Raw genomic sequence first — 14,337 nt, forward strand, 5'->3', positions numbered from 1 at the left:
TCTAGGACCAGAGGACACAGATAGAGTGGATGTGGAGAGGATGTTTCCTATAGTGGGGGAGTCTAGGACCAGAGGACACAGATAGAGTGGATGTGGAGAGGATGTTTCCTATAGTGGGGGAGTCTAGGACCAGAGGACACAGATAGAGTGGATGTGGAGAGGATGTTTCCTATAGTGGGAGAGTCTAGGACCAGACACAGATAGAGTGGATGTGGAGAGGATGTTTCCTATAGTGGGGGAGCCTGGGACCAGAGGACACAGATAGAGTGGACGTGGAGAGGATGTTTCCTATAGCGGGGGGAGTCTAGGACCAGAGGGCACAGATAGAGTGGATGGGGAGAGGATGTTTCCTATAGTGGGGGAGTCTAGGACCAGAGGGCACAGATAGAGTGGATGGGGAGAGGATGTTTCCTATAGTGGGGGAGTCTAGGACCAGAGGACACAGATAGAGTGGATGTGGAGAGTATGTTTACTGTAGTGGGGGAGTCTAGTACCAGAGGACACAGATAGAGTGGATGGGGAGAGGATGTTTCCTATAGTGGGGGAGTCTAGGACCAGAGGACACAGATAGAGTGGATGTGGAGAGGATGTTTCCTATAGTGGGGGAGTCTAGGACCAGAGGACACAGATAGAGTGGATGTGGAGAGGATGTTTCCTATAGTGGGGGAGTCTAGGACCAGAGGACACAGATAGAGTGGATGTGGAGAGGATGTTTCCTATAGTGGGGGAGTCTAGGACCAGAGGACACAGATAGAGTGGATGTGGAGAGGATGTTTCCTATAGTGGGGGAGTCTAGGACCAGAGGACACAGATAGAGTGGATGTGGAGAGGATGTTTCCTATAGTGGGGGAGTCTAGGACCAGAGGACACAGATAGAGTGGATGTGGAGAGGATGTTTCCTATAGTGGTGGAGTCTAGGACCAGAGGACACAGATAGAGTGGATGTGGAGAGGATGTTTCCTATAGTGGGGGAGTCTAGGACCAGAGGACACAGATAGAGTGGATGTGGAGAGGATGTTTCCTATAGTGGGGGAGTCTAGGACCAGAGGACACAGATAGAGTGGATGTGGAGAGGATGTTTCCTATAGTGGTGGAGTCTAGGACCAGAGGACACAGATAGAGTGGATGTGGAGAGGATGTTTCCTATAGTGGTGGAGTCTAGGACCAGAGGACACAGATAGAGTGGATGTGGAGAGGATGTTTCCTATAGTGGTGGAGTCTAGGACCAGAGGACACAGATAGAGTGGATGTGGAGAGGATGTTTCCTATAGTGGGGGAGTCTAGGACCAGAGGACACAGATAGAGTGGATGTGGAGAGGATGTTTCCTATAGTGGGGGAGTCTAGGACCAGAGGACACAGATAGAGTGGATGTGGAGAGGATGTTTCCTATAGTGGGAGAGTCTAGGACCAGAGGACACAGATAGAGTGGATGTGGAGAGGATGTTTCCTATAGTGGGGGAGTCTAGGACCAGACACAGATAGAGTGGATGTGGAGAGGATGTTTCCTATAGTGGGGGAGCCTGGGACCAGAGGGCACAGATAGAGTGGATGGGGAGAGGATGTTTCCTATAGTGGGGGAGTCTAGGACCAGAGGGCACAGATAGAGTGGATGGGGAGAGGATGTTTCCTATAGTGGGGGAGTCTAGGACCAGAGGGCACAGATAGAGTGGATGGGGAGAGGATGTTTCCTATAGTGGGGGAGTCTAGGACCAGAGGACACAGATAGAGTGGATGTGCAGAGTATGTTTACTGTAGTGGGGGAGTCTAGTACCAGAGGACACAGATAGAGTGGATGGGGAGAGGATGTTTCCTATAGTGGGGGAGTCTAGGACCAGAGGACACAGATAGAGTGGATGTGGAGAGGATGTTTCCAATAGTGGGGGAGTCTAGGACCAGAGGACACAGATAGAGTGGATGTGGAGAGTATGTTTACTGTAGTGGGGGAGTCTAGTACCAGAGGACACAGATAGAGTGGATGGGGAGAGGTTGTTTCCTATAGTGGGGGAGTCTAGGACCAGAGGACACAGATAGAGTGGATGTGGAGAGGATGTTTCCTATAGTGGGGGAGTCTAGGACCAGAGGGCACAGATAGAGTGGATGGGGAGAGGATGTTTCCTATAGTGGGGGAGTCTAGGACCAGAGGACACAGATAGAGTGGATGTGGAGAGGATGTTTCCTATAGTGGGGGAGTCTAGGACCAGAGGGCACAGATAGAGTGGATGGGGAGAGGATGTTTCCTATAGTGGGGGAGTCTAGGACCAGAGGACACAGATAGAGTGGATGTGGAGAGGATGTTTCCTATAGTGGGGGAGTCTAGGACCAGAGGACACAGATAGAGTGGATGTGGAGAGGATGTTTCCTATAGTGGGGGAGTCTAGGACCAGAGGACACAGATAGAGTGGATGTGGAGAGGATGTTTCCTATAGTGGGGGAGTCTAGGACCAGAGGACACAGATAGAGTGGACGTGGAGAGGATGTTTCCTATAGTGGGGGAGTCTAGGACCAGAGGACACAGATAGAGTGGACGTGGAGAGGATGTTTCCTATAGTGGGGGAGTCTAGGACCAGAGGACACAGATAGAGTGGACGTGGAGAGGATGTTTCCTATAGCGGGGGGAGTCTAGGACCAGAGGACACAGATAGAGTGGGTGTGGAGAGGATGTTTCCTATAGTGGGGGAGTCTAGGACCAGAGGACACAGATAGAGTGGACGTGGAGAGGATGTTTCCTATAGTGGGGGAGTCTAGGACCAGAGGACACAGATAGAGTGGACGTGGAGAGGATGTTTCCTATAGTGGGGGAGTCTAGGACCAGAGGACACAGATAGAGTGGACGTGGAGAGGATGTTTCCTATAGTGGGGGAGTCTAGAACCAGAGGACACAGAGAGTGGATGTGGAGAGGATGTTTCCTATAGTGGGGGAGTCTAGGACCAGAGGACACAGATAGAGTGGATGTGGAGAGGATGTTTCCTATAGTGGGGGAGTCTAGGACCAGAGGACACAGATAGAGTGGATGTGGAGAGGATGTTTCCTATAGTGGGGGAGTCTAGGACCAGAGGACACAGATAGAGTGGACGTGGAGAGGATGTTTCCTATAGTGGGGGAGTCTAGGACCAGAGGACACAGATAGAGTGGACGTGGAGAGGATGTTTCCTATAGTGGGGGAGTCTATGACCAGAGGACACAGATAGAGTGGACGTGGAGAGGATGTTTCCTATAGTGGGGGAGTCTAGGACCAGAGGACACAGATAGAGTGGACGTGGAGAGGATGTTTCCTATAGCGGGGGGAGTCTAGGACCAGAGGACACAGATAGAGTAGACGTGGAGAGGATGTTTCCTATAGCGGGGGGAGTCTAGGACCAGAGGACACAGATAGAGTGGACGTGGAGAGGATGTTTCCTATAGTGGGGGAGTCTGGGACCAGAGGACACAGATAGAGTGGACGTGGAGAGGATTTTTCCTATAGTGGTGGAGTCTAGGACCAGAGGACACAGATAGAGTGGATGTGGAGAGGATGTTTCCTATAGTGGGGGAGTCTAGGACCAGAGGACACAGATAGAGTGGATGTGGAGAGGATGTTTCCTATAGTGGGGGAGTCTAGGACCAGAGGACACAGATAGAGTGGATGTGGAGAGGATGTTTCCTATAGTGGGGGAGTCTAGGACCAGAGGACACAGATAGAGTGGATGTGGAGAGGATGTTTCCTATAGTGGTGGAGTCTAGGACCAGAGGACACAGATAGAGTGGATGTGGAGAGGATGTTTCCTATAGTGGTGGAGTCTAGGACCAGAGGACACAGATAGAGTGGATGTGGAGAGGATGTTTCCTCTAGTGGGGGAGTCTAGGACCAGAGGACACAGATAGAGTGGATGTGGAGAGGATGTTTCCTATAGTGGGGGAGTCTAGGACCAGAGGACACAGATAGAGTGGATGTGGAGAGGATGTTTCCTATAGTGGTGGAGTCTAGGACCAGAGGACACAGATAGAGTGGATGTGGAGAGGATGTTTCCTATAGTGGTGGAGTCTAGGACCAGAGGACACAGATAGAGTGGATGTGGAGAGGATGTTTCCTATAGTGGGGGAGTCTAGGACCAGAGGACACAGATAGAGTGGATGTGGAGAGGATGTTTCCTATAGTGGGGGAGTCTAGGACCAGAGGACACAGATAGAGTGGATGTGGAGAGGATGTTTCCTATAGTGGGGGAGTCTAGGACCAGAGGACACAGATAGAGTGGATGTGGAGAGGATGTTTCCTATAGTGGGGGAGTCTAGGACCAGAGGACACAGATAGAGTGGACGTGGAGAGGATGTTTCCTATAGTGGGGGAGTCTAGGACCAGAGGACACAGATAGAGTGGACGTGGAGAGGATGTTTCCTATAGCGGGGGGAGTCTAGGACCAGAGGACACAGATAGAGTGGATGTGGAGAGGATGTTTCCTATAGTGGTGGAGTCTAGGACCAGAGGACACAGATAGAGTGGATGTGGAGAGGATGTTTCCTATAGTGGGGGAGTCTAGGACCAGAGGACACAGATAGAGTGGATGTGGAGAGGATGTTTCCTATAGTGGGGGAGTCTAGGACCAGAGGACACAGATAGAGTGGATGTGGAGAGGATGTTTCCTATAGTGGGGGAGTCTAGGACCAGAGGACACAGATAGAGTGGATGTGGAGAGGATGTTTCCTATAGTGGGGGAGTCTAGGACCAGAGGACACAGATAGAGTGGATGTGTAGAGAATGTTTCCTATAGTGGTGGAGTCTAGGACCAGAGGACACAGATAGAGTGGATGTGGAGAGGATGTTTCCTATAGTGGGGGAGTCTAGGACCAGAGGACACAGATAGAGTGGATGTGGAGAGGATGTTTCCTATAGTTGGGGAGTCTAGGACCAGAGGACACAGATAGAGTGGATGTGGAGAGGATGTTTCCTATAGTGGGGGAGTCTAGGACCAGAGGACACAGATAGAGTGGATGTGGAGAGGATGTTTCCTATAGTGGGGGAGTCTAGGACCAGAGGACACAGATAGAGTGGACGTGGAGAGGATGTTTCCTATAGTGGGGGAGTCTAGGACCAGAGGACACAGATAGAGTGGACGTGGAGAGGATGTTTCCTATAGCGGGGGGAGTCTAGGACCAGAGGACACAGATAGAGTGGATGTGGAGAGGATGTTTCCTATAGTGGTGGAGTCTAGGACCAGAGGACACAGATAGAGTGGATGTGGAGAGGATGTTTCCTATAGTGGGGGAGTCTAGGACCAGAGGACACAGATAGAGTGGATGTGGAGAGGATGTTTCCTATAGTGGGGGAGTCTAGGACCAGAGGACACAGATAGAGTGGATGTGGAGAGGATGTTTCCTATAGTGGGGAAGTCTAGGACCAGAGGACACAGATAGAGTGGATGTGGAGAGGATGTTTCCTATAGTGGGGGAGTCTAGGACCAGAGGACACAGATAGAGTGGACGTGGAGAGGATGTTTCCTATAGTGGGGGAGTCTAGGACCAGAGGACACAGATAGAGTGGACGTGGAGAGGATGTTTCCTATAGCGGGGGGAGTCTAGGACCAGAGGACACAGATAGAGTGGGTGTGGAGAGGATGTTTCCTATAGTGGGGGAGTCTAGGACCAGAGGACACAGATAGAGTGGACGTGGAGAGGATGTTTCCTATAGTGGGGGAGTCTAGGACCAGAGGACACAGATAGAGTGGACGTGGAGAGGATGTTTCCTATAGTGGGGGAGTCTAGGACCAGAGGACACAGATAGAGTGGACGTGGAGAGGATGTTTCCTATAGTGGAGGAGTCTAGAACCAGAGGACACAGATAGAGTGGATGTGGAGAGGATGTTTCCTATAGTGGGGGAGTCTAGGACCAGAGGACACAGATAGAGTGGACGTGGAGAGGATGTTTCCTATAGTGGGGGAGTCTAGGACCAGAGGACACAGATAGAGTGGACGTGGAGAGGATGTTTCCTATAGTGGGGGAGTCTAGGACCAGAGGACACAGATAGAGTGGACGTGGAGAGGATGTTTCCTATAGCGGGGGGAGTCTAGGACCAGAGGACACAGATAGAGTGGGTGTGGAGAGGATGTTTCCTATAGTGGGGGAGTCTAGGACCAGAGGACACAGATAGAGTGGACGTGGAGAGGATGTTTCCTATAGTGGGGGAGTCTAGGACCAGAGGACACAGATAGAGTGGACGTGGAGAGGATGTTTCCTATAGTGGGGGAGTCTAGGACCAGAGGACACAGATAGAGTGGACGTGGAGAGGATGTTTCCTATAGTGGGGGAGTCTAGAACCAGAGGACACAGATAGAGTGGATGTGGAGAGGATGTTTCCTATAGTGGGGGAGTCTAGGACCAGAGGACACAGATAGAGTGGATGTGGAGAGGATGTTTCCTATAGTGGGGGAGTCTAGGACCAGAGGACACAGATAGAGTGGATGTGGAGAGGATGTTTCCTATAGTGGGGGAGTCTAGGACCAGAGGACACAGATAGAGTGGACGTGGAGAGGATGTTTCCTATAGTGGGGGAGTCTAGGACCAGAGGACACAGATAGAGTGGACGTGGAGAGGATGTTTCCTATAGTGGGGGAGTCTATGACCAGAGGACACAGATAGAGTGGACGTGGAGAGGATGTTTCCTATAGTGGGGGAGTCTAGGACCAGAGGACACAGATAGAGTGGACGTGGAGAGGATGTTTCCTATAGCGGGGGGAGTCTAGGACCAGAGGACACAGATAGAGTAGACGTGGAGAGGATGTTTCCTATAGCGGGGGGAGTCTAGGACCAGAGGACACAGATAGAGTGGACGTGGAGAGGATGTTTCCTATAGTGGGGGAGTCTGGGACCAGAGGACACAGATAGAGTGGACGTGGAGAGGATTTTTCCTATAGTGGTGGAGTCTAGGACCAGAGGACACAGATAGAGTGGATGTGGAGAGGATGTTTCCTATAGTGGGGGAGTCTAGGACCAGAGGACACAGATAGAGTGGATGTGGAGAGGATGTTTCCTATAGTGGGGGAGTCTAGGACCAGAGGACACAGATAGAGTGGATGTGGAGAGGATGTTTCCTATAGTGGGGGAGTCTAGGACCAGAGGACACAGATAGAGTGGATGTGGAGAGGATGTTTCCTATAGTGGTGGAGTCTAGGACCAGAGGACACAGATAGAGTGGATGTGGAGAGGATGTTTCCTATAGTGGTGGAGTCTAGGACCAGAGGACACAGATAGAGTGGACGTGGAGAGGATGTTTCCTCTAGTGGGGGAGTCTAGGACCAGAGGACACAGATAGAGTGGATGTGGAGAGGATGTTTCCTATAGTGGGGGAGTCTAGGACCAGAGGACACAGATAGAGTGGATGTGGAGAGGATGTTTCCTATAGTGGTGGAGTCTAGGACCAGAGGACACAGATAGAGTGGATGTGGAGAGGATGTTTCCTATAGTGGTGGAGTCTAGGACCAGAGGACACAGATAGAGTGGATGTGGAGAGGATGTTTCCTATAGTGGGGGAGTCTAGGACCAGAGGACACAGATAGAGTGGATGTGGAGAGGATGTTTCCTATAGTGGGGGAGTCTAGGACCAGAGGACACAGATAGAGTGGATGTGGAGAGGATGTTTCCTATAGTGGGGGAGTCTAGGACCAGAGGACACAGATAGAGTGGATGTGGAGAGGATGTTTCCTATAGTGGGGGAGTCTAGGACCAGAGGACACAGATAGAGTGGACGTGGAGAGGATGTTTCCTATAGTGGGGGAGTCTAGGACCAGAGGACACAGATAGAGTGGACGTGGAGAGGATGTTTCCTATAGCGGGGGGAGTCTAGGACCAGAGGACACAGATAGAGTGGATGTGGAGAGGATGTTTCCTATAGTGGTGGAGTCTAGGACCAGAGGACACAGATAGAGTGGATGTGGAGAGGATGTTTCCTATAGTGGGGGAGTCTAGGACCAGAGGACACAGATAGAGTGGATGTGGAGAGGATGTTTCCTATAGTGGGGGAGTCTAGGACCAGAGGACACAGATAGAGTGGATGTGGAGAGGATGTTTCCTATAGTGGGGGAGTCTAGGACCAGAGGACACAGATAGAGTGGATGTGGAGAGGATGTTTCCTATAGTGGGGGAGTCTAGGACCAGAGGACACAGATAGAGTGGATGTGTAGAGAATGTTTCCTATAGTGGTGGAGTCTAGGACCAGAGGACACAGATAGAGTGGATGTGGAGAGGATGTTTCCTATAGTGGGGGAGTCTAGGACCAGAGGACACAGATAGAGTGGATGTGGAGAGGATGTTTCCTATAGTGGGGGAGTCTAGGACCAGAGGACACAGATAGAGTGGATGTGGAGAGGATGTTTCCTATAGTGGGGGAGTCTAGGACCAGAGGACACAGATAGAGTGGATGTGGAGAGGATGTTTCCTATAGTGGGGGAGTCTAGGACCAGAGGACACAGATAGAGTGGACGTGGAGAGGATGTTTCCTATAGTGGGGGAGTCTAGGACCAGAGGACACAGATAGAGTGGACGTGGAGAGGATGTTTCCTATAGCGGGGGGAGTCTAGGACCAGAGGACACAGATAGAGTGGATGTGGAGAGGATGTTTCCTATAGTGGTGGAGTCTAGGACCAGAGGACACAGATAGAGTGGATGTGGAGAGGATGTTTCCTATAGTGGGGGAGTCTAGGACCAGAGGACACAGATAGAGTGGATGTGGAGAGGATGTTTCCTATAGTGGGGGAGTCTAGGACCAGAGGACACAGATAGAGTGGATGTGGAGAGGATGTTTCCTATAGTGGGGAAGTCTAGGACCAGAGGACACAGATAGAGTGGATGTGGAGAGGATGTTTCCTATAGTGGGGGAGTCTAGGACCAGAGGACACAGATAGAGTGGACGTGGAGAGGATGTTTCCTATAGTGGGGGAGTCTAGGACCAGAGGACACAGATAGAGTGGACGTGGAGAGGATGTTTCCTATAGCGGGGGGAGTCTAGGACCAGAGGACACAGATAGAGTGGGTGTGGAGAGGATGTTTCCTATAGTGGGGGAGTCTAGGACCAGAGGACACAGATAGAGTGGACGTGGAGAGGATGTTTCCTATAGTGGGGGAGTCTAGGACCAGAGGACACAGATAGAGTGGACGTGGAGAGGATGTTTCCTATAGTGGGGGAGTCTAGGACCAGAGGACACAGATAGAGTGGACGTGGAGAGGATGTTTCCTATAGTGGAGGAGTCTAGAACCAGAGGACACAGATAGAGTGGATGTGGAGAGGATGTTTCCTATAGTGGGGGAGTCTAGGACCAGAGGACACAGATAGAGTGGATGTGGAGAGGATGTTTCCTATAGTGGGGGAGTCTAGGACCAGAGGACACAGATAGAGTGGATGTGGAGAGGATGTTTCCTATAGTGGGGGAGTCTAGGACCAGAGGACACAGATAGAGTGGACGTGGAGAGGATGTTTCCTATAGTGGGGGAGTCTAGGACCAGAGGACACAGATAGAGTGGACGTGGAGAGGATGTTTCCTATAGTGGGGGAGTCTATGACCAGAGGACACAGATAGAGTGGACGTGGAGAGGATGTTTCCTATAGTGGGGGAGTCTAGGACCAGAGGACACAGATAGAGTGGACGTGGAGAGGATGTTTCCTATAGCGGGGGGAGTCTAGGACCAGAGGACACAGATAGAGTGGATGTGGAGAGGATGTTTCCTATAGTGGTGGAGTCTAGGACCAGAGGACACAGATAGAGTGGATGTGGAGAGGATGTTTCCTATAGTGGGGGAGTCTAGGACCAGAGGACACAGATAGAGTGGATGTGGAGAGGATGTTTCCTATAGTGGGGGAGTCTAGGACCAGAGGACACAGATAGAGTGGATGTGGAGAGGATGTTTCCTATAGTGGGGGAGTCTAGGACCAGAGGACACAGATAGAGTGGACGTGGAGAGGATGTTTCCTATAGTGGGGGAGTCTAGGACCAGAGGACACAGATAGAGTGGACGTGGAGAGGATGTTTCCTATAGCGGGGGGAGTCTAGGACCAGAGGACACAGATAGAGTGGATGTGGAGAGGATGTTTCCTATAGTGGTGGAGTCTAGGACCAGAGGACACAGATAGAGTGGATGTGGAGAGGATGTTTCCTATAGTGGTGGAGTCTAGGACCAGAGGACACAGATAGAGTGGATGTGGAGAGGATGTTTCCTATAGTGGGGGAGTCTAGGACCAGAGGACACAGATAGAGTGGATGTGGAGAGGATGTTTCCTATAGTGGGGGAGTCTAGGACCAGAGGACACAGATAGAGTGGATGTGGAGAGGATGTTTCCTATAGTGGGGGAGTCTAGGACCAGAGGACACAGATAGAGTGGATGTGGAGAGGATGTTTCCTATAGTGGGGGAGTCTAGGACCAGAGGACACAGATAGAGTGGACGTGGAGAGGATGTTTCCTATAGTGGGGGAGTCTAGGACCAGAGGACACAGATAGAGTGGATGTGGAGAGGATGTTTCCTATAGTGGTGGAGTCTAGGACCAGAGGACACAGATAGAGTGGATGTGGAGAGGATGTTTCCTCTAGTGGGGGAGTCTAGGACCAGAGGACACAGATAGAGTGGATGTGGAGAGGATGTTTCCTATAGTGGGGGAGTCTAGGACCAGAGGACACAGATAGAGTGGATGTGGAGAGGATGTTTCCTATAGTGGGGGAGTCTAGGACCAGAGGACACAGATAGAGTGGATGTGGAGAGGATGTTTCCTATAGTGGGAGAGTCTAGGACCAGAGGACACAGATAGAGTGGATGTGGAGAGGATGTTTCCTATAGTGGGGGAGTCTAGGACCAGACACAGATAGAGTGGATGTGGAGAGGATGTTTCCTATAGTGGGGGAGCCTGGGACCAGAGGGCACAGATAGAGTGGATGGGGAGAGGATGTTTCCTATAGTGGGGGAGTCCAGGACCAGAGGGCACAGATAGAGTGGATGGGGAGAGGATGTTTCCTATAGTGGGGGAGTCTAGGACCAGAGGGCACAGATAGAGTGGATGGGGAGAGGATGTTTCCTATAGTGGGGGAGTCTAGGACCAGAGGACACAGATAGAGTGGATGTGGAGAGGATGTTTCCTATAGTGGGGGAGTCTAGGACTAGAGGACACAGATAGAGTGGATGTGGAGAGTATGTTTACTGTAGTGGGGGAGTCTAGTACCAGAGGACACAGATAGAGTGGATGGGGAGAGGATGTTTCCTATAGTGGGGGAGTCTAGGACCAGAGGACACAGATAGAGTGGATGTGGAGAGGATGTTTCCTATAGTGGGGGAGTCTAGGACCAGAGGGCACAGATACAGTGGATGGGGAGAGGATGTTTCCTATAGTGGGGGAGTCTAGGACCAGAGGACACAGATAGAGTGGATGTGGAGAGGATGTTTCCTATAGTGGGAGAGTCTAGGACCAGAGGACACAGATAGAGTGGATGTGGAGAGGATGTTTCCTATAGTGGGGGAGTCTAGGACCAGACACAGATAGAGTGGATGTGGAGAGGATGTTTCCTATAGTGGGGGAGCCTGGGACCAGAGGGCACAGATAGAGTGGATGGGGAGAGGATGTTTCCTATAGTGGGGGAGTCTAGGACCAGAGGACGCTGCCTCAGAATAGGACGCCCATTTAGAATAGAGATGAGGAGGAATTTCTTTAGCCAGAGGGTGGTGAATTTGTGGAATTCTTTGCCACAGGGTATATTTAAAGTGGTTGATGGGTTCTAGATCAGTCAGGGTTTCAAAGGTCACGGGGAGGAGGCAGGAGAGTGGGGTTGAGAGGGTTAATAAATCAGCCCCGATGTCTTGGCGAAGCACACTCGCTGGGCTGAATGGCCTAATTCTGCTCCAAGGTCTTACGGTCTTACTCTCCCGAATTCCAGTGTGTTTAGTCTCCTCATAGGCCATCCCCCTCATCTCCGAAATTAACCCGGTGAACCTCCTCTGCAATGCCCAGATACCTTTCCTCGAGTAAAGAGGCCGGAACCGCGCGCTGTGCGGGTCGAGCGCAACCTCCCTGTTCCCTGTTCCCACTCCGACAGTCTTAGGCCAACATCACAGTCCTGATAGCCTGAAACAGCCTCACGGCGGATGTCGCCTGGCCCGCTGTCATCCTCGGGGGGGGGGGGGGGCGTCTGTCTCTCTAATCCGCGCCGACCCCGCTCCCGCCGCGCGGTCGACTTACTCTCGGACCACCTTGATGCCGAGGGTCCCGGCCGTCCCGATCAGACTTTTGCACACTTCCTTCAACGACATGTCCTGGAGCTGGAAGCTCTCGTCCTCACACTTCACCTTGGCGATTTCGTAAATGTGCTTCACGGTCACCATGCCCGCCACCTCGTGACCTGCGGGGGAGACACACGCGCACAGCCGTCAGACGACCTGGGACGGCGCAGACCCCTGGATTTACGTACAGTAACGGACATCTGGGAGAAGGTTACAGGCTGGGATCTGATCCAGGGGTTAGGGGGTTTATACATAAAACAGATCCCCAGGGAGTGGGTTACAGGCTGGGATCTAATCCAGGGATTCAGGGGGTTTATACATAAAATAACAGATCCCCGGGAATGGGTTACAGGCTGGGATCTGATCCAGGGGTTAGGGGGTTTATACATAAAACAGATCCCCAGGGAGTGGGTTACAGGCTGGGATCTAATCCAGGGATTCAGGGGGTTTATACATAAAATAACAGATCCCCGGGAATGGGTTACAGGCTGGGATCTAATCCAGGGATTCAGGGGGTTTATACATAAAACAGATCCCCAGGGAGTGGGTTACAGGCTGGGATTTAATCCAGGGATTCAGGGGGTTTATACATAAAATAACAGATCCCCGGGAATGGGTTACAGGCTGGGATCTAATCCAGGGATTCAGGGGGTTTATACATAAAATAACAGATCCCCGGGAGTGGGTTACAGGCTGGGATCTAATCCAGGGATTCAGGGGGTTTATATATATAGAATAACAGATTCCTGGGGGAGGGTTACAGGCTGGGATCTGATCCGGGTATTCAGGGGGTTTATATAGAGAATAACAGATCCCAGGGAGTTGGTTACAGGCTGGGATCTGATCCAGGGATTAGGGTTTATACATAAAACAGATACCCAGGAGTGGGTTACAGGCTGGGATCTGATCCAAGTATTCAGTGGATTTATATATAGAATAACAGATCCCAGGTAGTGGGTTACAGGCTGGGATCCAATCCACGGATTCAGGGGGTTTATATATAGAATAACAGATCCCCGGGAATGGGTTGCACACTGGGATCTAATCCAGGGTTTCAGGGGGTTTATATATAGAATAACAGATTCCTGGGGGAGGGTTAAAGGCTGGGATCTAATCCAGGGGTTAGGGTTTATATGTAAAATAACAGATCCCCGGGAATGGGTTGCACACTGGGTTTTAATCCAGGGGTTTGGGGGGGGGTTTATATATAGAATAACAGATCCCCAGGGAGTGGGTTACTGGCTGGGATCTGACCCAGGGGTTCAGGCAGCGTTACCCCATCGCTGCCTCTGCCCCTCTCGGAGGTTTGCCCGGATACCCAGTTTCCACTCACCTGTCCTCCCAGCCCCCTTCTCGATACCCGCCACTGCCTTCAGGAAGTAGGACACTGTGGGCTTGTTGATCTTCAGCTTGTAGGTGCGGTCAGGCTGGAAACACAGGCAGGGTGAGGGGGTGCCAGACGAGTCAGTGTGACCGATGCCCCACTCCCCCCCCCCCCCCGGCCTTCCCCATCTCAACCCCCTCGCCCGACGTTACAAGCAGCTGCCTTAAACCCCAGCTGACCCCCGCGGGCACTGCCTCTCCCCGGAGGGGTACTGGGACGTTCCGCAGGCTGGGATATAATCCGGGAGGTTCAGGGTGGGGTGGGGTGGGGTGGGGTTCGGCCGCCGGCTTTTACACACACACGCAGTTGCCAAACGCCAGGCACTCGCGACGCACGCGCCGACGATCGCGACCGAGGTTCGGGTGGTAACTCCCCCCGTGACCGCGCGAGCTTTCTCCGGGCGCTCCGACGTCCTCCCACGTCCCGAAGACGTACGGACTAGGGTCAGAGAGTCAAGAGGTCCGGAAGCGCGGCGACACACGCGGGCTGCCCCCCCCCCCCCCCCAGCGCACCCTCGGACGGCGCGATCAACGGGCATGCGGCGGGAAAAGGTGATCGTTGAAGCTGCCCGTCTCACTTCTACTTACGTTGACGGAGATCCTCACAGGCAGAGGGATCCCCTCTTTCAGCTCCTTGGTCCTTTCGTTAAACTCCTTGCAGAACTGCCCGATGGGAATGCCTCGCTGAAAGACACCAACGTGGGGGTCAGTGGTCTGCCTCACCTCG

At 52.2% G+C, this 14,337-nt stretch overlaps 1 protein-coding gene across 1 annotated transcript in view; it reads right to left on the bottom strand.

The window, feature by feature from the left end:
* mrpl11 (mitochondrial ribosomal protein L11) overlaps positions 1 to 14,337 on the bottom strand; it is a 32,491-nt gene that overhangs the window by 10,378 nt on the left and 7,776 nt on the right. The window contains exons 3-5 of the mRNA XM_073031456.1: positions 14,199 to 14,294; positions 13,561 to 13,654; positions 12,187 to 12,346 (exon numbers count right to left, since the gene is read on the bottom strand). Of these exons, the coding sequence (XP_072887557.1) occupies positions 12,187 to 12,346; positions 13,561 to 13,654; positions 14,199 to 14,294 (350 nt within the window). The remainder of the gene's footprint in view (positions 1 to 12,186; positions 12,347 to 13,560; positions 13,655 to 14,198; positions 14,295 to 14,337) is intronic.

The sequence above is a fragment of the Hemitrygon akajei genome, chromosome 28 (genome assembly GCF_048418815.1).
Source record: "Hemitrygon akajei chromosome 28, sHemAka1.3, whole genome shotgun sequence".
Taxonomy (NCBI): Eukaryota; Metazoa; Chordata; class Chondrichthyes; order Myliobatiformes; family Dasyatidae; genus Hemitrygon; species Hemitrygon akajei.